This window comes from Pseudorca crassidens, chromosome 9 (genome assembly GCF_039906515.1).
Source record: "Pseudorca crassidens isolate mPseCra1 chromosome 9, mPseCra1.hap1, whole genome shotgun sequence".
Taxonomy (NCBI): Eukaryota; Metazoa; Chordata; class Mammalia; order Artiodactyla; family Delphinidae; genus Pseudorca; species Pseudorca crassidens.
The window spans coordinates 2,207,574-2,235,179 of record NC_090304.1 but is presented as its reverse complement, the minus strand read 5'-3'; the positions used below and the strand labels follow the sequence as shown (position 1 = coordinate 2,235,179).

The 27,606-nt window shown below is 55.4% G+C and overlaps 1 protein-coding gene across 1 annotated transcript in view; it reads right to left on the bottom strand.

Moving 5' to 3' along the window:
• KCNQ1 (potassium voltage-gated channel subfamily Q member 1) overlaps positions 1–27,606 on the bottom strand; it is a 345,053-nt gene that overhangs the window by 222,993 nt on the left and 94,454 nt on the right. Inside the window, exons 7-10 of the mRNA XM_067747923.1 lie at positions 19,558–19,668; positions 18,464–18,559; positions 16,131–16,253; positions 15,028–15,172 (exon numbers count right to left, since the gene is read on the bottom strand). Of these exons, the coding sequence (XP_067604024.1) occupies positions 15,028–15,172; positions 16,131–16,253; positions 18,464–18,559; positions 19,558–19,668 (475 nt within the window). The remainder of the gene's footprint in view (positions 1–15,027; positions 15,173–16,130; positions 16,254–18,463; positions 18,560–19,557; positions 19,669–27,606) is intronic.

The following is a 27,606-nucleotide window of genomic DNA, read 5'->3' as shown; positions in this document are numbered from 1 at the left end:
CCGACCCCGGGATGGATCCTGCCTTGGAGGGAAAAAATGCTACAAAGGACATTGTCATGTCAACTGGCAAAGCCGGGATACCGATGTTAGACTGGGTAAAGGACTGCATCAACGTTTAATTGAAGAGTTTGATAACCATGCTAGAGCTTTAAAAGGGGGCATCTTTATTTTTCAAGAAATACGCAGCAAAATGTTTAGGGGCAGACGGGTGTAGAGTATGCAACTTACTCTCAAATGGTTCAGAAAAAAAAGTGTTACACAAATATACATATAGAAAGGGGGTACAAATGATCAAATAAATGGGGCAAAATGTTAACAATCAGTGAATCAAATCTTAGTGAAGGGTCTGTGTTTTCTAGCTCATTCTTACTCTTACAATTTTTCTGTAATTAAAAATTACTTCCAAATAAACAGCTGAAAAAAAACCCCAAACCCTGAGGCATTCACAGTGGTTCTCTACTGGGTGTGACTTTGCCCCCCAGGACACAGTTAGCAACATCTGGACATTCTGGTTGTCATAACCCAGGGATGCTACTAAACATCCCACAACGTCAGCCCCCTCAACAAAGAATGATCTGGCCCCAAACTTCAGCAGTGTCACAGCGGAGAAACCCTGCCCTACTCGGCTGACAGGATGGAAAATCATCCTGCCAATGGTGGCTGGCAGAGTGCCCTTGAGGAAGGCAACCTGGCAGCACCCACTGAAATGAATAATGCACCTAATACCTGTGTTACGGGCTAAGTCGTGGCGCCCAGATTTCATATGTTGAAGCTCTAAACGTCAGTACCTCAGAATGTGACTGTATTTGGAGACAAGCCCTTTCAAGAGGTGATGAAGTTAAATGAGACTGGTGTCCTTATAAGAAATTAGGACATACAGACGCCAGAGATACACATACAGAGGAAAGACAACGTGAGGACGCGGTAAGGCGGCTGCCATCTCCAAGCCAAGGAGAGAGTCCCCAAGAGAAATCAACCCTGCTGACACCTTGATCTCAAGCTTCCAGCCTCCAGGACTGTCATATTTCTGTGGCTTCGGCCACCCAGTCTGTAGTATTTTGTTATGGCAGCCATAGCAGACTAATACATCCTGGAAATTATCACAGAAAGAAAGGTACAGTAGCCCTCCCTTATCCACGGGGGATACCTTCCAAGACCCCGAGTGCATGCCTGAAACCGTGGATTATACCAATCCCTGTGTATGTTTTATCTTATACACACATACCTAAAGTTTATATATATATAAATATATATATATATAAAACTATAATTGATTTACAATAGTTATATATATAAAACTATAGTTGATTTACAATATCGTGTCGTTTCAGGTGTACAGCAAAGTGATTCAGTTATATATAGTTATTTGTTTTCTTTTTCCGAGTCTTTTCCATTATAGGTTACTATAAGATAATGAATATAGTTCCCTGTGCTATACAGTAAATCCTCGTTTACCTCTTTTAATACAGTGGTGTGTATCTGTTAACCCCATACTCCTAATTTATCCCTCCTACCCCTTTCTCCTTTTGTAACCATAAGTTTGTTCTCTATGTCTGTGAGTCTGTTTCTATTTTGTAAATAAGTTCATTTGTATTATTTTTTTAGATTCCATATATAACTGATATCATACAGTATTTGTCTTTCTCTGACTTACTTCACTTAGTATGATAATCTCTGGGTCCATCCATGTTGCTGCAAATGGCATTATTTCCTTCTTTTTTATGTCTCAGTAATATTCCACTGTGTATATATACCACATCTTCTTTATCCATTCATATGTTGATGGACATCTAGGTTGCCTCCACATCTTGGCTATTGTAAGTAGCGCTGCTATGAACACTGGGGTGCATGCATCTTTTAGAATTAGAGTTTTCATCTTTTCCAGATATATGGCCAGGAGTGGGACTGCTGGAGCCTATGGTAACTCTGTTTTTAGTCTTTTAAGGAACCTCCATACTAAAGTTTATATTTTAATTTATATTTAAATTATATCATAATTTAGATAAAGTTTAATTTATAAATTAGCCACAGTAAGAGATTAGCAATAACACAGAACAATTATAACAATATACTGTAGTAACAGTTATGTGAACGTGGTCTCTCTCAAAATATTTTATTGTACAAATGTAATGCCTTTCCCATGTTAAGCAAGGATCATGCACTATGGCCGTAACTTTTGCAGTTTGACTTGTGACTGCAAAACTAGCACGAAATTCTTTCTCCTTCACTCTTTCACAGATAGAAGATTCATTCGTACCACAGATCTCAGCAGTCTCAGCATACAACTTTTTTTTTTCTTTCCTTAAAAAGCTGAGAACTTTTACTTTTCACTTAAAGGAAGCACTTTACAGCCCCTCTTCGTCATATCTAAATAGCCAGAGTCACTCCTCATGCTTTTTGGGGCCATTATTATGTAAAACAAGGGTCACCTGAACATAATCGCTGCGATACACGACAGTCGATCTGATAACCAAGACAGCTACTTAAGTCACGAAAGGGCAGAATGCACTGGACAAAGGGGTGATTCATATCCTGGGGGTGCAGAACAGGGTGGCATAAGATTTCATCACGCTACTCAGATTGGCACACAATTTAAAACTTATGGATTGTTCACTTCTGGAAATTTCCATTTAATATTTTTGGACCATGGTTGACCACAGGTAACTGCAACTGTGGAAAGTGAAACCACAGATGATGGGGGACTACTGTACTTGTACGTAGGGAAGTCGGGCTCAAGGGAGGTTTTTAGAAAATGGGCCAAAGCCCGATGCAAAATGGATTCTCAGCAACAGAGAGCACTGTGGCATGTGCATAGCACGGGGAATGAAGGAGAGATGTACGTTTTAGAACGAATTGTTCCGGCGTCTTTGGAGGGAGTCTTATATGATATGATCCCATATGTTTGGAAATCAATGATAAACCCCTATAGTATCATGTATACTGAGTTCATCATATATTATGAGCACGGGGAAAAACATGAGAATAAATCTTAGATCATTAACGTAAGGACAGCACAAAAACATACACATTATACACACGTGTAGAGTTACAGGTGCATGATAAAGTAATAAAAAAGTGAGAAAGCTTAAAAGAAAGACCAGCCCTGAGATTTGTGGCACAGGGAGCCAGGTGGAATGCAGGCTATTTGGCAGGGGAGGGTAAGGGAGGGTCAGAGCAGAACCCAGAGACACCAGAGTGCTGGCTACATACAGGTCCTGGGTGGGCACCTGCATATCTTAGCTCACTCGTTCAACACAACAATCCTGGGAGCAGCCCTGTTAGGATCCTGATTTCATGGATGCAGAAACTGAGGCAAAGAGAAGGCAGTAGTTTGCCCAGGGTCACACGGAAGAAAATGGCAGAGCTGGGCTTTGGCCCCAGGAAGGTTGACTATTGGGCTGTGCTCGAAACCAGTCCATAAATCTGCCACTTGACTTTTTAAAACATATGTGTAAAGGAAGGATTTAATTTTCCCATTTCAGAATTTGGCAGATGTGTTGGGTTAAAAAAATAATAAGAATAAAGAAGGTTGGAACATATCTGAATGATGCAGTGAATAAGTATATATGTATGTATACATGTATATACGTATAATCCATCTCTACCTAAAATTTATCTGTTGTATACAAAAAAGTTCATGTCCTACAAATAAAATATATAATTTCTTATACATTTAAGAAAATATATCTTCTTAGCTTAGGTTCATGGAACATTTACAAAAGCAATAATTTTAGTTTTGTACTTGGACACAAGGAAAATTTTCATTAAAAAAGTAGAGATTTCACAGGTCACATCCTCTCACTGTAAGCCTGTTAAATTGGAAATAAATCCCAGTGATAAAAAATATACTGCTTAAAAACTAAGAAAACATTTCTTAAAAGAACTCTAAAGAGTAAATCAAAACACAAAATAAAAACTACCAATAAAGCAATGAAAAGGAACATATTTCATAGTAAGATCTATGTGTCATAGCTAACGCTGCAATCAGAGGAAAATTTATAACCTTTAAAATGCCTTTTAGAAAAAAGACTTTAAATAATCATACTGTTACTCTTAATTAAATTACAAATTAATAAAGTTAACCAGGAAGAGGGAATTATAGACATAAAAGCCCAAATTGGCGAAATAGAAAACAAAAATAGCAAAAAGGTGGTTTTCTGATAAGATAATAAAAGTGTAATAAATAAAATAGATAACTCTCTCATGAGCTTGATTAAGGAAAAAGAGCAAAACTATAAAAGCTCAGGCAAGAAAAAAAAAAAAGAGATGAGAGATACAGAAGACATAAAATCACTAAAAGAGAAAATTAGTTGCTACCAAGTGGCAACATAAATGAAACCCTTGAGGAGTTAAATAGCAATGAATAAATTACCCCAAAAGCTGCAGTAAATTTATTTAAAGCAAATTACCATAAAACAGACTAAGAGGAGATTAAAGATCTCCTTTAAAACATGTACCAGGCCCAGACGGTTTTACAACTTAGTTCTAATACTTAACCTTTAAAGAGAAGATAATTCCAATGTTCTTCAAACCGTCCCAGGACACAGAGAAAGGCAGACAGAGTTCCCTTTTGTAGAACATTTGTATTCGCACACACCTGATGGCAGATTTCCTGCTCTTTTGAACCTGAGGCCCTGTTATTTCTAGGATCAGATATCAGGGATGTCTTTCATCAACACTGAGAATACAGTTTCACAGTATTAATGGCTATTTAATGGATACATGATACTTTCTTTAAGCCGACCTCTACTGATGGATACGTTGGCGGTTTGCTATTTAACAACTGCAGAAATCAGTATCCTGATAATGGATCATTTTGCAAATGTGCACCGTCAGTGTAGAATAAATTTCTGTAAGGGTTTGAAGGGCATATGCAACTTTCATTTCATTGAAATTATCTTACTTGTCTCCATAGAAGTTGTACCAACTTAATCTTCCAACATCAATGACTGTGGTGGAGGGTTTCCCTGTACATTCACCTATCAAACTCTTTAATATTCAATAATCAGATAGGTTTAAAAATCTCATGGCTTTAATTTGCATTTCTTGTATCATAATCGAGGTTCTCAGCATCTTTTCATCCTTAAGAATCACTGGTATTTCCTTTTCTGAGAACTGTCTTTGTACCTTTCATTCTTTTGTCCTCATGATTTACAAGAGCTGCTTAATATATTGATGAAATTAGCCCTATGTCTATGATATGAGTGGTAACTATTTTCCCCAGGATATAATTTTTAAAAATTATTTTTCGTATTTTTTGCTATGCAAAATATATTTTCTATATTTTTTTCATTTAGGCATAACTGATGTATAATAAACTGCATGTTTAATGTATACAATTTAGTAACTTTTCCCCCACAATTTAGTAACTTCTGACATACAATTAAACCATTGCCACAATGTGCTGAACATATCCATCACCCCCCAAAGTTTCCTTGAGCCCTTCTGTACTCCTCCTCCCCACACGGTCCCCATCCCCCCACCCCCCTCCCAAGGTAACAACTGATTTTTTTGTCACTCTAGATTTGTCTGGATTTTCTAGAGTTTTATATAAACAGAAAAATACAGTATGTGCTCTTTTCGGGTCTGGCTTCTTTCACTCATTGTCGTTATTCTGAGGTTTATTTAGGCTAGTACTTTTCATTTTTGAGTAGTATTCCAATGTACGGATACGCTACAACTTAAAAAAAATTGCCCAAACGTTATGGGTATTTGGGTTGTTTCCAGTTTTCATAAAACTGCTATGAATATTCCATGTACAAGTGTCAGTATATGCATCTGCTCTTATTTCTCCTGGACAAATACCTAGGAATAGAATGTCTGGATAATATGGTGGGTACATATTTCACATTTTGGGGAGCGGCCAAACTGTTTTCCAAAGCAGCTGCACCATTTTGCATCCCCACTAGGAGAGTATGAGTTCCACTTTCTTTACCAGCACCTGGTACGGCCAGTCTTCTTAATTTTAGCCAATATAATGATGTACAGTAGCATCACATTGTGGTTTTAATTTGCCTTTCCCAAATAACTAATGATGTTGAGTATGTTTTTATGTGCTTGCCCATATATCTTCTTAGATGAAGTCTCTGTTCAAAGCTTTTGCCCGTTTTTATCTGTTGTCTTAGTGTCCCTCATGTATTTTGGATACGAGTCCTTTATCAGATGTATGATTTGAAAATATTTCCTTCCAATCTCTGGTTTGTCTGTTCATTCTCTTAGTGTCCTTCAAAGTGAAGCCTGTAATTTTGTTAAGTTCAGTTAATTTGTTCTAGTTATGGCTTTTGCTATTGGTGTCACGTCTGAGAAACCTTTAACTCAAAGTCACAAAGATTTTTTTCCTATGTTTTCTTCTGTATTTGTTGGCTTTAAATTTAGGCCTCTGGTAAATTTTGAGTTAGTTTTTCTATCTGATGCAAGATGTAGATCCAGGTTCATTTTCTGGCATATGGACATGCAGTTGTTCCAGTGCTGTCTGTTGAAAAGACTACCCTTCCTCTACCAAACTGCCTTTGTACCTTGATCAAAATTCAGTTGTCCATAGATGTGTAGGCCTCTATGGACTTTCTAGTCCGTCCCGTTGATCTGTTTGCTCACCTTGATGCTACTACCACACTGTTGGTGTAGTCCTCCCATTTTGTTCACTTTCAAAGTTGTTTTGGAGTTCTAGGCCATGTGCATTTCCACATGAATTTCAGAATCAGTTTGTTACTTTCTACAAAATGCCTGCTGGGATTTTCCCTGCTATTACGCCGGGTGTAGGAATCAATATCGAATCTTGGGGTTCATGAACATGGTATACCTCTCCATTTATTTAGATATTCTCTCAGTTCTTTCAGCAATAGTTTGCAATTTCCAGTGTACAGCTCTCACATCTTCTGTCAGATTAGTCTCTAAGTATTTCATGTGGTTCATGTTACTGTAAATGGTATTTTAAAATTTCAATTTCAGATTATTTCCCGCTAGAACATAGAACTGGAATTGATTTTTCCATGTTGATCTTGCATCTGCCCCCTTGCTAAATTCACATATTAGTTCTTGTAGTCATCTTATATGTTCACCAGGTTTTCTACACATATAACTATGTCATCTGCAAATAAAAACAGTTTTATTTCTTCTTTTCCAACCTGGGTGTCTAAAATTTCTTTCTCTTGCCTTCTTGTTGTGTTCCTGACCTTAGGGGGAAAGCAGTCAGTCTTTCTTCATTAAGAAGTTATAGCTGGGACTTCCCTGGTGGCGCAGTGGTTAAGACGCCGTGCTCCCAATGCAGGGGGCCCAGGTTTGATTCCTGGTCAGGGAACTAGACCCCACACGCATGCCGCAACTAAGAGTTCACATGCCGCAACTAAGAGTTCACATGCCACATCTGAGGAGCCCGCCTGCCGCAACTAAGACCCGGCACAATCAAATAAATAAATATTTTTAAAAAATAAGCTATAGCTGTAGTTTTTTCATTAGAGCTTTATCAGGTTGAGGAAGCTCCTTTCTGTTTTCTACTTGCTTTTGTAATACTTGGCTGTTGGATTTTGTCAAGTTCTTTTTCTGCATCTATTGAGAAAATCGTATGGTTTTTCATTTGTTAATATGGTTAACTGACTGATTTCCTAAAATGTCAAACTAACTCTGCATTCTCGAACCCCAGTCGGTCATGATGTATAATCTTCTAATATATTACTGGATTTGATTTGCTAAAATTTTGCAAATAAAATTTTGCATCTATATTCACGAGGGATACTTAACTATAGCTTTTTTTCTTACAATGTCTTTAGCCATAGCTTTCTTTTCTTACAATGTCTTTGGCTGGTTTTCAGATCAGGGCAATGCTGGCCTCATAATGAGCTTGGAACTATTCCCCCCTTTTCAATTTTCCAGAAAATGTTGTCTAGAATTGATTTTATCTTTCTTAAATGCTTGGCAGGATTCACCAGTAAAGCCATGTGGTCCTGGAGAATGTCTGGGGGAATGTTTTGAACGATAACTTTGATTTTATCAGCAGAGAGAGAACTATTCAGGTTATCTATTTCTCGAGTAGTTTACATCTTTCAAGACATTTGCCCATTTCACCTAAGTTGCTGAATTTAAAGACTTGTAGAGCGTATTCCCTTATGACCCTTTTTATATCTGTAGAATCGGTACTGCCATATCGCTCATTTCCGATACTGATACTTTGTGTCTTCTCTCTTTTTCTCCTGATATTTCTGGGTACAGGTTTATCAACTGTATTGATCTTCTTCAAACAAATCGGCTTTTGGTCTCATTATTTTTTCTCTTGTCTTTGTTCCATTTCATTTGTTTCCCCTCTGAGCTTTATTATTTTCTTGTTTCTACTACTTTGGGGTTTAGCTTGTTACTCTTGCTCTAGTTTCTTACGGTAGACGCTGAGGCCGACTGGAGCCAATTCTTCTCTAGTGCACATGCTGGTGCTCTGTGCTGCTTCCTGGGTGCTGCCCTTAGCAGAGCCTACACGTTTTGATATGCTGTGTTTTCATTTTCATTGAGTTCAACATATTTTCTAGTTTTCATTTGGATTTCTTCTCTGACACTGTCCTATTGGAAGCATGTTATTTAGTTTCCAAATATTTGAGGATTTTCCAGAGACCTTTTTATTATTGATTTTCAATTTAATTCCATTGTGGGGTCAGAGGACAGACTTTATATATCACTTGAATCATTTTAAACGTACTGGGATTTGTTTTATGGTCCAGAACCTGCTTCTATCTTGGTAAATGTTCTGCATACACTTGGAAACAGTATGTTCTCTGCCGTTGTTGGGAGGAGTGTTCTGTAAGTGTTCATCAGGTCAACTGGGTTGAAAGTACTGTTCAGAGTTATATCCTTACTGCTCTGCTCTCTACTTGTTCTATCAACTTTTGAGATAGGTGTATTAAAATCCCCAATTCTCATCCTGGATCTGTTTCTTTCTCCTTTTACGTATTATTCATTATTTTTTCCCTTCCGGCTACTGGGTTTGAAGTCATATTTAGATATACCAACTTATGAATCAACAGTCATTTAAATATTTTATATATTATAGGATCCGATATGGAGTACTTCTGTTATTATTTTTCTAAATATCCTCTAGTTTGGGATTTTGTTGTGTCTTTGACAGAGTTTAAAAGCCAGGAACACCACCAATCAAAACAGTAAAACGCTGGATCCAATCCCCACAAAATCAGAAACACATCAGGGAATCCCTGCCCATCGTATTTCCAAATTAGCCTGCAGCCCCCTCCCCTAAGGCAGCACACCAGGAGCACAAGATCACTGGCGTAAACGTTTGACTGGACACAGCAAAAAATCAATTGTACACTCGTATCACAGTAGGTGATAAAAGCAGGAACAATACGGATAGTGTAGGTGGAACCAACCCAGGTGTGTCTATTCTTTAAAACTAAGGAGACAGGACTTCTGTCAAAAGCCTAACCGTTGCTACTCTGGGCAGTGAGACAACAGGGGATGATTTTTCTTCATTATTCTCGTGTGTATGTTTCATAGGCTCTATAATGAGCATATGCCATGTTTTTAAGCGGAAATAAAATCTCTTGAAATTTGGGAGTGGCCATCTTTTGGTCATGAAGAGATGGGCCGTGATGGGGTGACCTTCGGGCAAAGGGGTCCAGGTGGAAAAGCCTGGCTGTGGGTGCAGGCGGGGGGTGCAGAGCTGGGACGATGAGTGAGGGCCAGGCTACCACGAGACCCAGAGGTATCCAGACGGCAGCCCCGAGGGGACAGGGAATCCTGGGGGGGGGGGGGCGGCATGAGCAGGCACATTTGTTCACCTGCTCACTGGCTGTACAGAGCAGATGGGAGGGGGGAAGACAGTGAGGGAGATACAGAGAGACCATCCTCAGTGAAGCCCTGGGGCAGCTTGGAGGGGACGGGAGTGAGCAGCCTAGGGGAGAGCCCGTGAGAAGGTTCTGGTCCGGGAGTTCAGAACATGCCCACAGAGCTCGTCGGGCCTCGTCTCCTGTCCCGCCAGACCCCCACACCCACTGGAGGAGTCGCAGGCCCCAGCCTGCAAGACCTTGCGGGGACCACCTCCTCGGGACCCCGAGGCTGCATGAGTGATGTGCGATGACCAGGATGGTCACCAGAAGTTATGACCACAAGTCCTCCCCAGAGCCAGGGGGAACGTCACACCCCAAGACCAGAACAGAGGGGCAGATGTCAGGAGGGCGCCTGGGACCCTATTCTTGTCCTGAGCAAGGCAACTCTGACCCAGGTGAGACCGAGGCGGACACAGACCAGGATGTCACAGAAGGAGAACCTCGCCCTCAGGGCTACACCAGTCCACGGACCACATGCTTCAAGGTAACCTAGGGGCTTGTTACCGACACACATTCCTGAGCCTCCCTACAGCCACTGTGACTCAAAATCTTGAGGGGTAGGTCTCTGAGTCTGTGTTAAAAGTTCTCCAGGTGATTCGAGAGGCACCCAGGGAAGTTCCAACCTGAAGCATCACTGCCCAGCCCCAGCCAGCGGGGGCTCCCAGCCTTCCTCGCCGGGAAGAGCTCTGTCTGACACCAAGAGGAGAACTTCCATTTCTGCCAATAAGTGGGCCTGATGCCATGAAAAGCCTCTCTCTGCAAGTTCCGGAACAGAGCCAACCTCCCGCAGGCTCTGCTGAGCTCACCTGACAGGGAAGGGGGTGTCCCCATGGCCAAGAGGGGAGCAGGTGCGCCCTGGCTCTGACCCGCTGGCCTCTAGGGGTTGCCCACCTGAGGAGCCCCAGTGTGGGCCTTACTGCCCCCCGAGGGGAAGAGGCCACCCCTGGAAGCAGCAGGAAGCAAGAACTGGCAGCTGAGGCTCCACGTCGAAAAGCTGAACCAAGAACCAAAGGGTGACGCAGACCAAACCCCACCCCAAAGCCAGACAAAAGCCAGCCAAACCCTCGCGTCGGCCAGCAGGGGGAAGGACGCTCACCTGCCGCGGCCTGTGCTCCTGGAGCGTAAGTGGTGGTGTGCTTAGGCTCGCCCTTACGGGACACTGGCTCTGTGTTTACGTGACACGGGTTGTCTAGAAAACCCCACACCTCTAAACCAACCCCACGCGTGTTCTGGCGTGGTTCGCGGGATCACCTCTCCAGAGCCCCCGGGAACCCATGGGAACCTCCACAATCACAGCCTACGCCGGGACCCACGAAGAAGCAAGCGTCAGAGAGCCCACCGCGAACAGAATCGGACTCTCCAAGAGGCGCAGGTGAGGGAGGGACAGGATGGGTACGAGGAGATGAGCACATTCAAGGGGCTGAAGAATCCAAAGCTCTGGCGTCAAACGGGAGGAAAATACAAGACGCTAAGACCAAGCAGGTGAGCCCCTCACATGAGGACATTTGGAGATGGAAAACCAGGTGGCAGCTGAAATACACACCTCGCCGGCTGGCACACAGCAAGAGTTAGGAAACCACGAAGCAACTGTGCTGAGGATGCAGCACAGGAAGACCGAGACGGCAGGTTTGAGAGACGCCGAGGAGGATGGACCTGGAGGGGCAAGTGGAAGTTTCCAGGCGAGGTCAGAGCAGTTAGGGGAGGTACTGTTCTAGGACACGGTGGGGCTGATTTTCCACTTGACGCAGGACACAAACCCTCATTCAGGAATCACGACACCTTGTAGGCACGACAAGTAAAAATAATCCACCAGCTTGACTGACTATAGTGAAACGATGGAACACCAAAGTCAAAGAGAAGGTATTCAAGGCCACCAGACGGGAGGAAGGGTCACCTACAAAGGACTGTCAGTTAGCTCAACAGGGCACACCAGCCGGGAGACGGTGGTGGATCTCCAGCCTGTCAGACAGAATACAGACCTCTAATAACCTATAATGGAAAAGAATCTGAAAAAGAATAAATATATATATGTGTGTGTATATATATATATATGTGTGTGTGTGTGTGTGTGTGTGTAACTGAATCACTTTGCTGTACACCTGAAACACTGTAAATCAACTATACTTCAATTAAAACAAATTTTTTCTATTAAAATAAATACAGATCTCAGCCTGTGATGTTCTACACAACTAAACCATTGTCCAAGAGCAAAGGCAAAATACAAAAATTTCAGACGAGCAGAAACTGAGCAGGCTGTCGACAGACCATCCCGGAAGAGAGCACAGGCTTCAGGAGGAAGGAAACTAAACCCAGACTGAGAGACAGAAAACTCGCAAATCTGTCGGCAAACACACTCCTGTAGCGTCAGGACAAGCAGCTAACGCAGAGGACTGTTTACAAAGGCAAAAGCCAAACACGGGGCAGCAGGGCCCGTGAAACGGGAGGGTGATGGGGGGGAGGGGGTGCGGGAGGCAAGGAGCAGCTGCTGACCGATGGGACGGGCAGGCCGTCAGGACAGAATCGACTTGCACGGCCTCCACACGCGGAAGGCAAGAGGATCGGAACCCCGCCACCCCCGGCGAAGCCCATCAGACGTGAAAAGGAGCTGCAAAACCTCAGAGCAGGCAGGGCCTCCACGCCTCCGACGTGGTCCCTCCACGGAGCGGGGCACGTGGGCTTCAGGCCCATCATTCTCCGAAATTCTCTGTCTGAAGTCTCTGTGATGAGAGTGCTCTTTTCACCTGGTGTCCTCACCCCGCCCCCACCCCACCCCCCACAGCTCCACCGTCACCCCGGGAGCCCCTGAGGTCACAGGTCCCACCTCCAGCTGGCTCCTGGCTCCCCCTACCCGCACCCCAACACCATGGCTGCAGGCCCTGGGCTGGCCCGCCACCGAGTCTCGCCTGTGGGCCCTGATCAAGTCCTGCCCGCTGCCCCGTGCGTGCCACCCCAGGGAACCACGCAGGGCACAGGGCTGACCCACGGCCACTCCTGCTCCGTGGCCTCCACCACCTGCCCCGTCCAATGCCTGCTGGCTCCGGGTCACGACTCATGCCCGAGGCCGCCAGACTGGTGAAGAAGCCCCGCAGGCATCTGTGTCAGGTGGGTGAGGTCAGCACCCGCCCAACGCAGACACCGCGTGCCACGCCCAGGTCACCTGGCAGACACGCAGAGGTGTGGCTGGCCCCCGAACACCTCTGTCCAAGATACTCCTGCCATTCGCTGGCCTTTCCTCGCCCTCCCAGCCAGTTCCACTCAGCCCTGATGTCACCTCCTCCTAGAAGCCTTCCCGGACCTGCCGGGCTCAAGCCAGGTACTCAGCCCTCAGAGGCCCACACACTCTGCCCTCTTGCTGTCGCCTTTCTTCCTCCCTGGATGGCAAGGAGCGCGAACAGTCCCTGGAGAGTCAGGATGGCGCGAGCAACCGAGTGACCGGAACCTGCAGGGGGGTGGGCGCCGTGCAGGAGGGACCCGGGCCGCACCGGCCACCTGTCACCGCTCACGAGATCTTCCCTGAAGACGGGCATCCACCCGGAAATCAGAGCGGCTCAGACAAGGCCCTAGAACCCACGAACGAGGGGGAGCAGGTCTGCCTGGGACACGGGGCCTGAGGGTCGCAGGACAGGAGCCCAGAGAAGCTGCGAGCCTGAGGCACAGAGAGATATCACTGAGGTGGGGGAGAGGTGTGCGGGCGGGCCCTGCCGTGGGCAGGGGATACCCGGGGCTGGTAGGTGCCGTGGGCGGGGGGCAGGTGGGCACACGGGCAGGTACCGCGTGCTGGGACAGAGGTGGTTGTGTCCAGCACGCCCATCCTTGAGGTTCAGTTCAAGGCCTGGGGCTGGCGTGGCGGGGGAGTCCAGCGCGGCTGTTTGCGCCCCAGCGCGCGGGAGCTGGGCCTGCAGGCCTTTCCCCGTGACGGCGTCTGGCCCCGGGGTTAGCGCCCCTTCGCCCACACCAGGGCTCTTGAGAGCCTCTGGGTGAGGAGGGTTCAGGAGCGTCAGGTAACCCACGGGACCCAGGCCGACAGCTCAGGCTCCAGAAATCCGGTGGCTCTGGGCTGGGCTGACTTATCGCGTTGGCAGGAAAGAAAAAACTCCTCCGTGCGGGAGCATTCCACAAAAGGCGCCCGACTTCCCGGCACTTGTACCTCATTAACATTCCGCAGACATCGCTGAGGACTTAATAACGCCAAGCAGGCTGAATGGACGCATCGTTTCGGGCTGCTCCGCATTCAGCCACCAGCGAGCGACGCTCCTCCCCGCGCCCGACCTGCGCGTTAGCATTTGCAGAAAGCCCCCATCTGCATTGCGACAATGGTCCTGCCCCAAATCCGGAGCCGTTGTCACAATTGTCCTTTGTACCCACTCCAGCGGGCAGGCAGGCAACGCAACCCAGGGGCCCGTCGGCGAGGCGGCCGGGCCAGAATCCCGACGGTGTGTGAGGAGGCCCTGGGCAGCCCAGCGCCCAGCAGGGTGGGCGCCCAGGCTCGGTCTTGCACGCCCAGCTCCCAGAGAGGACGTCCACAGGCAGCCTTGGGAGCAGGGAGAGGCCGTGGCTCCTTTCCAGAACACTTTCTGCCCTTCTGCCAGCAGTGACCAGATGCGGGAGGGTACATCACGGGTTGGCCGCCCACAAAGCCGGCACCAGGCGGACGGGGTGCCAGCCGCCCATGAGCACGACGTGAACTCACCACCCTCTGCCATGCTTGAGACAGTGACACCACCCTTGCAACCACCAGTAAGCTGAAACGTTCTGGCGGACGCGGGAACACTCTGGGGGTCCCGGGAAGAGGTCCAAGAGGGGAGGGATGGACACAGAAGTGACAGGGAACAAGGGCGCAGAGCGTCGAGGAGGGCAGAGCTGCAGGCACACACGGTGCTGGCTCAGGACCCCCAGCCCCACTCCACCTGGAATGGGGGTCAACGTGTACTACGGGCCACCTCCTCTCTGCCAGACCTGGGGCGCCAGCCACACAGCACGAGCGAGGCAGGGCCTGGCTCCCAGAAGCCCAAAACAGAAGAGAACGTCCACGGGTGATAGCGGGCCAGCGGGAGCAGACATGACAATACCAGCTGTCCACAGGACAGGAGCAAGTGCTGGGGGGAGAAGGGGGCGTCCGGACACCCCAGAGGCCCCAGCAGCCCTGGGTCAGAGCTGGGCGTGGCCCTGTCCCCACCCCTCACCCTGTGTGAAGGTTTCTCACCAAAACTGTCGTAGCCGTCCACCGAGAAGTGTTCAGGCCTCCGCTCCTCCGAAGTGGGGTCGCAAGTGATGTGCGGGACCGTCAGCATCCTCTCTCCCGGGCTCACCCCGTTGTCCTTGTCCAGTTTGAACTTTTTTTTCTTTACCTAAAACAACCAGACAATAAAACCGTCAGTTCCTGGGTGTCCTCTGCCAGGCCGTCTGCCGGCCCCAGACCACCTCTGGGGCACCTGCCAGGGCCCAGGCCAGCGCCCTCCCACACAGGCAGAGTGCGCTGCAGCGTGTGATGCTGCCAGAGGGGCCCTGCCCAGCGGCTGCCCTGGGAGCTCACAGCCTGGGGGGCAGGCGGACAGGAAACTAGCCAGCAGATAAACACACAGGAATACCCCAGGGCAGGTGGTAACGAGGGCTGTGACCAGCGGGGAGTTAGAGCGGGGCAGGGCGGGCAGACAGACTGAGGCCAGCCGAGGCTTCCCTGAGGCGGCGGCCTGGAGGGAGCAGGCCATGCTGGGATCTGGGAGAACCTTCTGGCAGAGGAAAGAGCAGGTGCAAAGGCTCCAGAGGCAGCCAGAACCTGGGAGCCTGCGTCTCTCCACGGATGGCGCGGGCGTGGGCGTGGGCGCGGGCGCGGGCCAGGAAGGAGAGCTCTGTCGGGGCGGGCCACACCCTTCATTCACGAGACTCTTGCCTCAAGTCTGCTCGAGCTCCCTTATCCTATGACCACAAGACCCTCTTCCCTGAGCCAGGATGCCACCTCCAGCCCCTGTGGCCCACCAGGCCCAGCATGGAAAGCCCAACACCAAGGCCCTCTCAAGAGCCTTCTCCCAGCAGCTGGCCAGAATCCAGCCCGTCCTGTTCCCGGGGTACTTCCTCGGGACCTCCCACAGCCCTGGCCATGGAGCAGCCAGTCCTACAAGCCCCCAAGCCTGGGGACACCGGGATGGCAGGAGCCCAGCACGGGGTGTACTCCCCCAGTGCCCACAGTGCCATGGGCCACGCCGGGCTGAAGCATCAGAGTCAAATCCTGGCCGTGAGCTGTGGCCGCGTGGCCTCCCCGCCCGTGTGTGAGTGCCCCATCCTGGCGGCAGCGGGGGGGCTGGTTACCATGGCAGACTTCTTGGGCTTGGGGCTGGGGGAGAGCAGAGCATGGCTGCGGGGCGGCTTCCGGACGTAGATCTTCCAGGTGGAGGAGTTGGGGTTCTCGGCCGCGTAGCACCGCCACGCCGTCTGAAACCAGCAGAAGGGAGTGGTTGTCACCGTGGAGCCCCTGACGGGGGCTCCCAGGGAGCTGCGGCCCGGCACTCCTGCCTGGGCCCCCTTCTGGCAAGACCACGGGGCTTCCTGGCCACCAGCCCCTTCCCCAGGCTCAGGGCCTGCCCCCACCCCCAACAGCCTGTTCCCTTCTGCAGCCCACAGCCTCATGGACAGTCGCACGCGGCTCAGCCACCACAGGGGCCTGTGAGCCCCAGTCCGTCTGCGCCCACCTCCACCTGCCGGTTCCCCCGCAGGGCCCCCGCCCTCCGTCCTGGTCGCCGGCCTCTCCTCGGGGACGCCGCAGGGGAGAGGTCACGGGGGGCGTGGAAGGGCAGGGCCCCCAGGGCCAGCAGGAGGCGGGGCTGAGTGTCCAGGAGGCAGAGCCCCCAGGAACCCACAGTTTCCGGGGCCTCCAGATGGCCTGGGGGTGAAGGTCTTAGGCCTTCACTCTAGAGATGCCCACGGCAACTACCACCAGGGTGTGGCCTGGAGGAGGAGACCCAAGGGGAGGCCACGTCTGGTGGGGGGGGCCGGAGGGGGCGCCAGGAGCCTCGTAGGAGGATGCACCCTGAGGGCCTCGGCACTGCCGGCCGTGGGAGCTGGAGAGAGAGATGCCGGGCGGGGGGCGGGGAGGGCTCCTGGGACAGTGATGCCACCTCTGCGATGGGAACCCAGCGGACATGCCCCCCCCCGGCCCCCCCGCCCCCCCTCATCCCAGCCCCGCCCTCCAGGCCCCGCTCCAGGCCTCTCCCGCCTCCTGGGAGGCTCGTGTGAGGCCGCACACACGCCCCACGGGAAGTCAGTGCGCCCCCTCCGCGGGCAGGCCATCTGCAGCCTGATTTACGGTCTCCCCGAGAGGAGGCTGTGGCGCCGTAAAGCCAGGCCTGAGCGGGGGCCGGGCCCCCAGCTTTACGGCTGCTGCCTTCACTTCCTTCCGGGGCAGGATTAGCGTCCGGCCCCAGACGGTGGTTCCGGACAGGCTTACGAGGAACAGGATAGAGGCCCCGGCTGGGCTGCAGTCGCCGGCGTGACCCCAGACGGTCTCCGGGGGCCGTTCAGCTCTGGGTGCCCAGAGGGTCCAGGCTGTGCACCACAGCCACGCCGGCGGGTGCAGGGCCGCACGCCCACGCCGGCACGCGGTGACAGCCCTGCCCCAGGCCCCTGCCCGGCCACCCCTCCCGTAGCCCCGCGCCCACTCCGCCTTCTCCTCAGCCCCGGGCGGCCGCCGGCCGACACCCTCGGAACACGAGCCTCCAGGGGTCCCTGTGCCCGGGCCTTGCTTGGCACTGAGAGGGCCGCCCAGTCCTCCAGGCTGTTCCAGGAGCCTGGGGTCCCGGAGCCCAGTGTCCAGGGGCTCGGGGCCGCCTGCCTGCTTGCCCGCCTCTGGAACCTTCCTCTCCCACTGCTCTCGGGCTGGGAGCCTCTGGGACAGCCTCATCACAGAAACCTGGCGGGGAGCGAGGGGCCTAGGGCAGGTGCAGCCCCTGCCCCGCCCCCAAGGCCCGGCACCGTGAGCCCCGGGCCCTGTAGGGGCAGCAGCCGGGCCTTCAGAAAGTGAAGCTGGCCCGTCACTGCAGAGCGCGGCCCGTGCCGTTGGGTCACCGGTCCTCACCTCCTATCGGCCGGGAGGACTGAGCCCCGTGGGTGCTGGGAATGGCCCAGAAGCATCAGTACTGCACAAGCAGGCCCTGACCCCTGACCCTGGGGGGGGAACGGCCACCTGGGGACCCCTTACTCTTCGCTCCAAGTCCTCCCTTGCAGAGTCGGGGGCTGGCCACAGAGGAGGGAGAAGACAGACACCAGGCGGCCGCTGCAGCTGGAGGCCAAGGGCCCACCGGACTGACCAAATCCGGGACAGGCCAGGCCACCTTCTAGTCCCCCGGCCGGGCCCACAGGATGGAGGAAGGTGGGCTCCCAGGCTCCTGTGCCCCCACCCCATCGGCACCCGACGGTTCCCAGGACAGGAGTTCCAACAGGTGGGCATGTCTATGGCACGGATCGCGGCCCTTCCGTGTTCAGGAGGGTCCACAGGAGAGGGTCTCGGCGGCCCCGGGGGCCGGGTCAGCTCAGGGCTGAGAGCCGTTCCCAGACCAGACACGGCTCGTACTTGCCCGGGCAACACAGGGCCGGGCACACTGACCACCACACGACGGCGACAAGGCCGCGGCGGCGGCTGCCATCACCTGGATGAGCGAGGCTGCCGCCGGGATCTGCCGGTTGAAGTGCTTCTGCCTCTGCTTCTGCTGGACCTTCAGGGCAAAACCGGAGCCCAGAATCCCCTGCAAGGAACAGAAACCAGGGCTCACATCCTGCAGACGGGGGCGTGGAGAGACGGGCTGGGCACCGGTGGCCTGCTCGGCGCTGCGGGCCCCATGGAGGAGGTCGGCGCCTCCGGCCCAGCCCGTGGGCAGCCCCACCCAAGCAGGACCCACTGCTGCCCCCACCCCCCCAGGACTGCTAACGGGATGGAAAGGGCCGGCTCACCAGGGGAGCTCCCTGTCCACAGAGGGGATCGAGCCATACACACATACACACTCTCTATGTGCACATGCATACACACGTTACACCACAGCCTGTGACACACACGTGCACGGACAGACACACCCGCAACACACACGCGCCGTGCATTAAGGACTACCACACACAGAGAACATACGTGTGACACACATGCACGAGCACATACAAACGCATGCGGTACGTACACCTATGTGACGCGTGCATAGACAATACACGCGCACACAGATACACGTGGAGCACGTGTGCGTGATGCACACACGGTACGTACACACAGACCCAGACTGCGTGATGTGTAACACGTGCACATGCAGTGCACACACACACACGGTATGGTCACACACCTATCAGGCGCCTACATACAAACAGAGTGAACTAGAAGACTCTATGGTCTCCAGGAAGAACAGGGCTCAAAGCCACCCAGGCCACAGTGCAGGACCGCTCCCTCCCGCATGGCTTGCCCCTCTGCGGGTCTGTGGCCGCCACCATGGGCACCTCACCGCTAGCCTCAGCGGCCGAATGAGCCGGCCTGCACCCCGCTATTTGCCACGAGAGGCCTGGCGATCGCCGCCGCCCACACTTGCAAAGGACCCACCGGGGGCCGGGAACAGGAAGGCGGCGGCCTCCAGAGGCTCTGAGGCAGGCGAGCTGGGGCCTGAATGCACCCCCTGAGGGTGGTCTGCTCACAGGGCCCCCCTGCCAGCCCCAGAGCCCGGAGGAGGCTGAGGAACTGTGGAGATGCCCCCCAACACCGAGCACCTACCGCCGGAAGCGCAAAGAAGGAGATGGCGAAGACGGAGAAGCAGGAGGCGATGGTCTTCCCGACCCACGTCTGGGGCACCTTGTCCCCATAGCCGATGGTGGTGACCGTCACCTGCAAGGACGAGGGACAGCGGTCGGCACGCAAGCCCCAGAACCTCAGGGCGGGCGTCCGTCCGTCCAGCCTGAGCCCCGCGCTCCATCTGAGACCTGCCACCGCGCAACAGAGGCCAGCGAGAGAGCCCAGCACCGAGCGGCCGGGCGGCTGAGAGCACGGTGCTCGAGCCCGCAGGGTCTGGGTCCCCCAGGCTAACGCCGCAGAGGAAGCGAGTCCCAGCGTGCACACGGGCGCTCGGCGCCGACGGGCATAGCTTCCCCGCCCCACCCCTGCCCCGTCCCCAGGAGGCCTGCCAACCGGGCCACCGGTGTCGCTGTGCTCCGGCCCCCAGGAAGCCGGAAGCTCCCACAGAGGCCCACCCTCCCCAGAGAGCCCGGCCACGACGACACGCCACTTCCTGACGCCACCCCAGGCACCAGATGCCGCGTTTGCCCTTTGCTCGGAGGGAATCGGACGCAGCTCGAGCCTCCTTCTACATGGGGGAGCTGTCCGTCCAGGGCGTGTGCTGGGACAGTGGGACTGAGGGGCTGCTTCCACCCCACACCCACCCTAGGCTTGCCTCTGCTGCCACCTGAGGCTTGCTCCCCGGCGGGGCCTCCGGCGTGAGCCCGACAACGCCATCCTGCAGGGACTCAGAGCCCACCCTGGCTGTGCCGGCCACGCGGCCACACCTGTCCATGCCAGGGTCCAGGTGCGTGAGGAGCCAGCTCTGCGCCTGGCAGGGGGACCAGGGCGCCCAGAGTCCCTGCTCATCCCGTCAGCACCCGCGCTCAACCCGTGGCCTCGCCAGCCCTGTGCTAGGCAGCCTGGCTTCCCCCTTCCAGGGCCCCCAGCCCAGGCCAAGTGAGGACGGCCCCTGGCAGCTCGGGAAGTTCTGCACAGAGCCTCCATGAGACCCCCCTGCCCGCTGAGACCGGCGGGGAGCAGGGCCTGGGGAGGCCCATTTCATAGATTCCACTGAACAAGGCCCAGGCGGGAGGCGGCGGCTTCTACAGCAGGGTCCTTGGGGCCCGCACACGTGTCCACGCGGACAGGGACAGGCACACAGGACAGCTCAGAAGCCCCGGGGCAGAGGCGAGATGTCCTCGGGAAGCAGGAGGGACCAAGAGTCCGGGCAGCGGGAAGGACCGCAGTGCGGGAGCCCGGGTTACACCAAAGAGCACAGCCTGGGGGCAGCAATGGGCGCACGCTCCCGCCCACCCAACACCCACCACGTGACTGTTCGTGGTCCTGGCTCCCGGGACCGCCACACGGAGCACTTCCTGGCAACGTCACCGTCCCTCAGACACACGTCCACACCCGCTTCCAATGTGCTGCCCGTGCACGTGTGCACACACACAGATGGCCTGACACGGAGACAGGGAGCCGCACACGCACGCTGAGACACGCTAAGGCAGCAACGAGGCACACGCATGTGTACGTACCACACGTGGCGCAGGGTCACATAAAGAGGGGCCGGTGCCCGCGTCAAGCCCAGCGCCCTCCAGGCCCAACGCCTCACATGCACACACAGGCAGTGCACACCTGGAGCCCAGCCCAGTACCTGCAGGGTGGAGCAGGCCAGCCTGAGGCCTTGGGCAAGGCTGAAGGCCAGCAGGCAGATAAGGGGGCCGGGAGAACCTGCAGCTCCCCGCCAGCAGCCCCCAGAGGGTCTGCGCCCCTCGTGTGAGGCCTGGGCGGCAGCTGCCTCTCAGCACCTGGGTGCACGGAGCAAAGGCACATCAGGGCTGCAGATGGGGTGGGGCGCCCAAGACGCCGCATCCAGTGTCTTCCGGAAAGTGGCTCTCATAGCATTATTTATTTATGTGTAAACATACAGCGGGTCTATTTTTAAATTTCTAACTTTTAGCTTCTAATGCGGTATTGACAGAGTGAACCCCGTAAACAAAAGCTTTCTGGGGTCTTCAGTCACTGATAAGGGCGTCAAGGGGTCCTGAGACTCCAAGTTCGAGAACGGCAGCCATGCAGGGAGGTGGGGGCAGGGTGACCTCTGAGATGGACCTGAGTGTGGCCCTCACGCCAGGGGGGCAAATTTTAAGCAGTGCCAGAAAACTCGGGCTTCGAGACAAATAACACATAATACAACCTTCTAATTATCAAAATTAAGGGGAAAAAAAAAACCACCAAGACAACTGGGAAACTGATGTAGGTGGGAGGAGGAAAGGGGCTGGCTGAGCGGTGCGGCCAGGCCAGCGGGTGGGGACACCGAGGCCACCTCCCTTCTCGGACAAGAGCACTGGAGGCGGGACCCCATGTCCTCGCCGCCCGGCTGGGAGGTGCTGGGACTCCAATGGTGGGCAGCAGGAAGAAGCCAGGGGAGCCCCGGCCAGGTGTCCCCCACCCTGCGGCGCAGGGCACACTCCTGGCTTCTCAGACTCTGCCACAGACCTTCTTTGTCAAGTTAACGACATCCTTTCAGCTCTTTGAGGAAACAGCCCATCCCCGCAGAGCTGTTTGTTTTTCCTGAATTCACAGACACAAGCAGCTCAGGAATGGGCCGTTTTATAGCTTGCGTGCTCGGAACTCGCCCCCCATGGCAGGCGATCGGAATGCAGATCTGCACGCCCCCTGGACACAGACTCGGGGAGACAGCTCAGCGGGGGGGGGCTGAGCCTAGGGTGCGTCCCCTGTCCCCCGTGTCTCTCCTCCAGGGACAGGAGGCACGAGAGGACCTGCCAGTCCCCCCAGCACTTTGTGTCACGAGAAGCTGGCGCTAGTGTCATTTTATTTCCTCCTGGACGCCGGCCTCCGGGGGAAGCGGGAAGGCCAGCCCAGGAGCCCAGCTCCACAGAGGAAGCGGTCAGCCTGCAGCCACACTGCAGGCCATGGCCATCTGTCCAGAGGGAACGGGCAGCCAGGAGTGGGAGTGAGGAGGCACCAACGTGGACACTAGGGGCTCGCGCCGGGGGAGGGCACCTCCGTTTGGCAAACTCGTGACCACGCTGTGAGCTCGGGTCCATCTGCCAGAGGGGGAAACTGAGGCCGGGGGGGTCTCACCACTGCTAAGTGACGGAGCTGGCAACCAAACCGGCTCCTTGGCGGGACAGCCGGAGAACAAGCCCAGGGCCAGAGGCTGCCGCGCTGAGGGGTCTGGGGCTCGCCCAGCCTCGGGCCACCAACCTGCCCAGAGGAGGCTGGAAGGACGGAGCCAGGGAGAGGGCACCTCGGGGGAGGAGAGGTGTGGACAGAGGGGAGGCTGGGCGGGTGGCAGGACTGCCTCAGGACAGCAAAGGGTGGGAGCAGCGGTCCCGGGCCCCAGCTCCAGCCATCGTGGGGCTGCCCCAGGAGACCCCGGCCAGGCTTGCAGGGGACACCACGAAGGGGACAGAGGCCAGCACGTGAGGGCCGAGGGGACAACCCTGCCAGGCTTGCAAATTGTGGGTAAAAACAAAAGCAAACACACAACCCCAAACAAGCCCGCTTCCTTTCAGAAAGGAAAGACTCAATAAACGAACAGAAACCCACGTGGGCCCAGGGGTCCTCGTTGCGTGAGCGCATCTTCTCCCTATGGAAACCTCGGCGCCCTGGCCGCTGTACTCTCGGGGAAAGGGTGCGGACCGTGGGGACGGGGTCGAGACCTTTCTCCCTCCTCGGCAGGGGCCCTCAGGAGCTTCACACAGCGCCTGGTGGGATGCTGTGGACACCCCGGGCCCTGCCCGGGCCGCGCCCACCCCACAGCATGGCCAGGCTCGTGGCCCCTCACGCAGGAGACTGCCTCGAGGGCTCCGCTCCGACGTGTCCTCCTCAGGGGGCCCTCACTGACTCCCAGGGAAATCACGGCATGCGGACCACGACTGACCACGACCAAGCCTCCGAGAGTGAGACCCCCAGGCGGCTGACCCCCTGCTGTGCCCCAGCGCCCAGCACAGAGCGGGACTGCCGGGATGTGCCTGGTGCCCAGGACCAGCCCGGCCAAGAGGCCCCAGTCCTCCAAGGAATGTCTTGGAAGCAACGGAAAGAGTTGCTACCTTCCTGGGATCGTGGTCCCCTCAGGGAGCCCCACGTCGGCCCTTGGAGGTAGACCTGCCGCCTCCCATTTTACAGATGGGGAAACCAAGGCACGGAGCGGTCACACGCCCTGCCCTGGCCCCAGCGCAGCTGCACGGTGCACCCACCCCTCTGCGCCCCACTGCCGGCCTGGCGGGAAACACAGGTCCCTGGGGGCCAGGAAGAGCCAACACACGTAGGCGCGCACACGTGCACACGCGCGTGCGAAGAGGGGCCGCTCTGTGAGTTAAGGTGTTAGAGGCCGGGAGCCGGCCGGGGCAGAGCTGGACCCGGGGCACCAGCAGGGCTAAGGGCTGTGACTGGGCCGCGGCAGCCACGAACACTCGAGTGTGAATTAGGTGGCTGGGGGGTCACTGCCTGTCGGCCAGCCTGGGGGCGCTGCCCAGAGAACCGTGGCCAGTAACAGCCCCTCAAATTCACAGCCACCCTTTGCTGCATCCTCGTTGGGCGCCAGATACCCCGGGCTCTCTGTGTCCTCACTCACAATCCTCCCCAGCTCACGGAAATAGGCACCCAGCTTACACCCAGGGAGGCTGGGTAACCTGCCCAGGGCCACTCAGCAGGTCAGCAGCGGAACAGGATGGCTTCACACCACGCTCCCGCCTGTTTTACCCCACTACTTCCTGTGTCACTGTGTTCCTGACGCTGACCGTGTTTCTCTCCCTCAAGCTGAAGCTGGAAAGTTCTTACCTGGGATGACAAGAGCTGAACACCTGCCTCACTAGGCCTGCTGAGTCCATGCAATAAAATCGCCCCAGGGGGTCCCTCAGTGGGCAGTAAGTACAGAGAGGCAGACCTGCCCTGTGGACCCCTACTCATCCTGCAAAACCCAGTCGTAAAGGCCCTTCTCTGGCTGGGCTCCCAGAGCCCACGGTCTCAGCCCCCTACACAACTGTCAACAGGTGCAGGATGGGATCGGGGCAGGTGGCAGCCCAGGGTCCTGGAGACCCTCTGTTCTTAGCTGCATAGCACCCCTGGGCTTTGCATGGAGTCCAAGCAGAGGAAAAGCCTTGAAGGGCTGGGGGCCTGGCCCACCACCCTCCGGGCCCACAGGGCTTCGGTTTCCCCAGCTCCAGATGAGGTCCTGACCCTGGTTCCACCCACTGGGCGGTGCCGACAGGCCTTGCATGTGAATATCTGGGAGGCCCTGTCCTCACCCAGACCCACCACTCGGCCCCCAGACCCTTTCGGCCTCACTCTGCCAGGATGCAGTCCAGCCTGGAGAGCCAGAACCTTCTGGAGCCAACAGCTAAGGAGCCAGACTCTTGTTTTCAATGGTGGCTGAATGCAGGGGCGGCTTCTAGCCTTTCCACTCTAAATTCTAAATTTAGATGCAGGGGGTAAACAGAGCCCGGCAGCCTCCTGATTTGAGAGACCCCCGGGCACTAAACAGAGGAGCCCGTGTTTGCAAAAACTGCTCTCCCCCCGACTCAAACTTTAACACAAACAAATGCATTTTGTTCCAAGGGCAAAGAAAAAAGTCTTCAATCCTCCCCAACACCTCGGCAGCCAGGCACGGGGCGCCACACTCCGGGTGAGGGGGCAGCTCTCACACCCAAGTCAGGCGTCCCCACCTGGGCTAGCGGGAGCGGAGGGGACCCTCAGCCTGGAAACTGAGGCTCGGGGAGGGGAGAGACATTCTTGTGATGTCCACCTGGGACGGCGCCGGCCTGGGCTGAAGGGTGTCCACCCAAATCCATGCCCACCCAGGCCCTCAGAACACAAGCCTGTTGGAAAAAAGGGTCTTTGTTGATGCAACTGGATAATGATCTGGAGAGGAGATGGTCCTGGGCTCCCTGGGTGGGCCCGGCACCCACTGACCAGTGTCCTGATAAGAGACAGAAGGTGCAGCCACAAACCCAGGAGCACTTGGGGGCCCCAGAAGCTGGAAGAGGCGGGAAGGACCCTCCCCCAGAGCTTTCGGAGGGAGCCAGCCCTGCAACCCCTTGATCTCGGACTTCTGGTCTCCAGATCCATGAGAGAACGCAGCTCTGTTATTTTAAGGCGCTCCGTCTGCGGGACTTTGCTGTGGCCGCTGATGCACCCGCTGTCCTGCGGGCCACAGACAGAACCGCTATACGGGCACGTCAACTGATTCATCCACTCGTCCAGCAGACACCGGCCAAGGCTGGGTGCTGAGGCTGCCGGCGCCACCCCTGTGGCACCTACAGCCCTGCCGGCGGGGCCACACGCAGCAGTGGCCACCCCCCCCCCGGGAACCCGCCCCCCTGCCCTGGCTCCACAGAGGAAACAGCAGATGGCCCACCCCAGCGGCCCAGACGCCCTAGTTTCAAGTCTGTCCCACGCATCCAGCCAGAGGTGCCGGTCTGGCGTGGACGCAGCGTGGTGGTGGGCAGTGGCCCGGCCGGCAGGCCTCTCCCTGCCAGGCTGTACCACCTGGTAGGCAGACCCTGGTCTGTCCACCCTGGACGGGGAGCCACGGGGCATGGCAGGGCCGGGCTCGCTCCCCGTGTGGCCCACGAAGCCACGCAGAGGACGGCGCGGGACAGCCACCGTCGGGCGCAGTGGCCAGCTGGCTCTGAAGCCCCCGGCCAGGCCGCGCTTCCTGAGCTGCTCGTCCAGGACGTGCCAGGAGCACAGCATAACTCGAGCCGCGGCCGCTCCACCCGCCTGGACAGCTGCAGGGGCGCCACCGCTGTGAATGGGAGTCGCCTGCCCAGGAGCTGGGCGGCGGGGGTGCCGGGCCCGCGGGAACAATGGCCAGGCCGGGGCCGCAGCTGACGGCGAGGCTGGGGCACCGGTGCCAAGCCGGGCACAAAGGGGCCGTTTTCCCGGCCGGCGGGCGGATGTTTGCACAGGTGTGCGAGCGGGAGCGCCGTTCGCAGGGGCCGGGCCGGGGGCAGCTCCGAGCGGCCAGGGAGGTGGGGGCCGGTGCCAAGGCCGAGCACCGCTTATCAGCTGAGCCGCGGCCGTCACCCATGCGCTTCCCACCGCGCCATCCAGTCCCGGGGGTCCTCCCGGCTCTGGGCATCCTGTCCCTCCACAGGACCTGCCTGTCACCAGGACGCCTCCCCTCCCTGCCCGGCGCTGGGCTGTCCCACCGAACCTGCCGGGGGGATGGGCCGGGGGCTGCCACGCCCGGGCCCGTGGAGGCACAGGCCTGCAGGGGGGCCAGCAGAGCTTGCCTTCCCTGGGCAGCCTGGCACACTGGAAGCTTCCAGAAAAAACGCTGACTCGTCCGATATCAGGCGCCCCTCCCCCAACACGTGTGGGCCTCCTGGGGGTGTGGGTGGAGGCACACGGGGCAGCTTCCCGCCCCACCCGGACCATCCGGGATGGGCCTCCCTGTGGAGGCTGGTGGGGAAGCCGGGGAGAGAGTGAACCCCTACCCCGCTTCCGGAAGGAAGCAAGTCAAGGACAGACACGGCCAGGGCCCGGCACAGCCACTGCCCGGACCCGGGACCCCTTGGACCTGGTGCTGCCCCGAGGCCTCGGCCCGACCTCGTGCAGCCTGCGACCCTCTCCTCTCCCTGGCTGAGCGAGCCTGGACGTCAGCCCCCCAGCCCCCAGCTCAAAGGGGCTCCCACCGGCCACCCTCAGCTTCGGGCAGCTCGCGGCCGGGCCGGTGTCACCCGCTCTGCTGCTCAGGCTGATTCGGACCCCAGGCACTAGCCCCTGGCACCCAAGTGCACCCCACAGGGAAGGGGGAGAGCCAAGGCCGGCCCACGGCCCAGAGTTGGCCCACGGAGCCGGCATTCGGGCTGCACCCCTGCCTTCCCCCACGGCCAGGGTCTGTCCGGGCTGCCTCAGGGCCCCCTGCATGTGCTGTTCCCAGGCCGGTAAGCTGCTGGCCACCCTGCCACTGAGAGCCCAGGACCTGTCTCCCCACAAGGCCCGAGCGGAGGGTTTGTTGAGGGGTGTCCTCTGCGCCCTGAGCCCCACACACAAGTGATGCTGGGCTTCCGT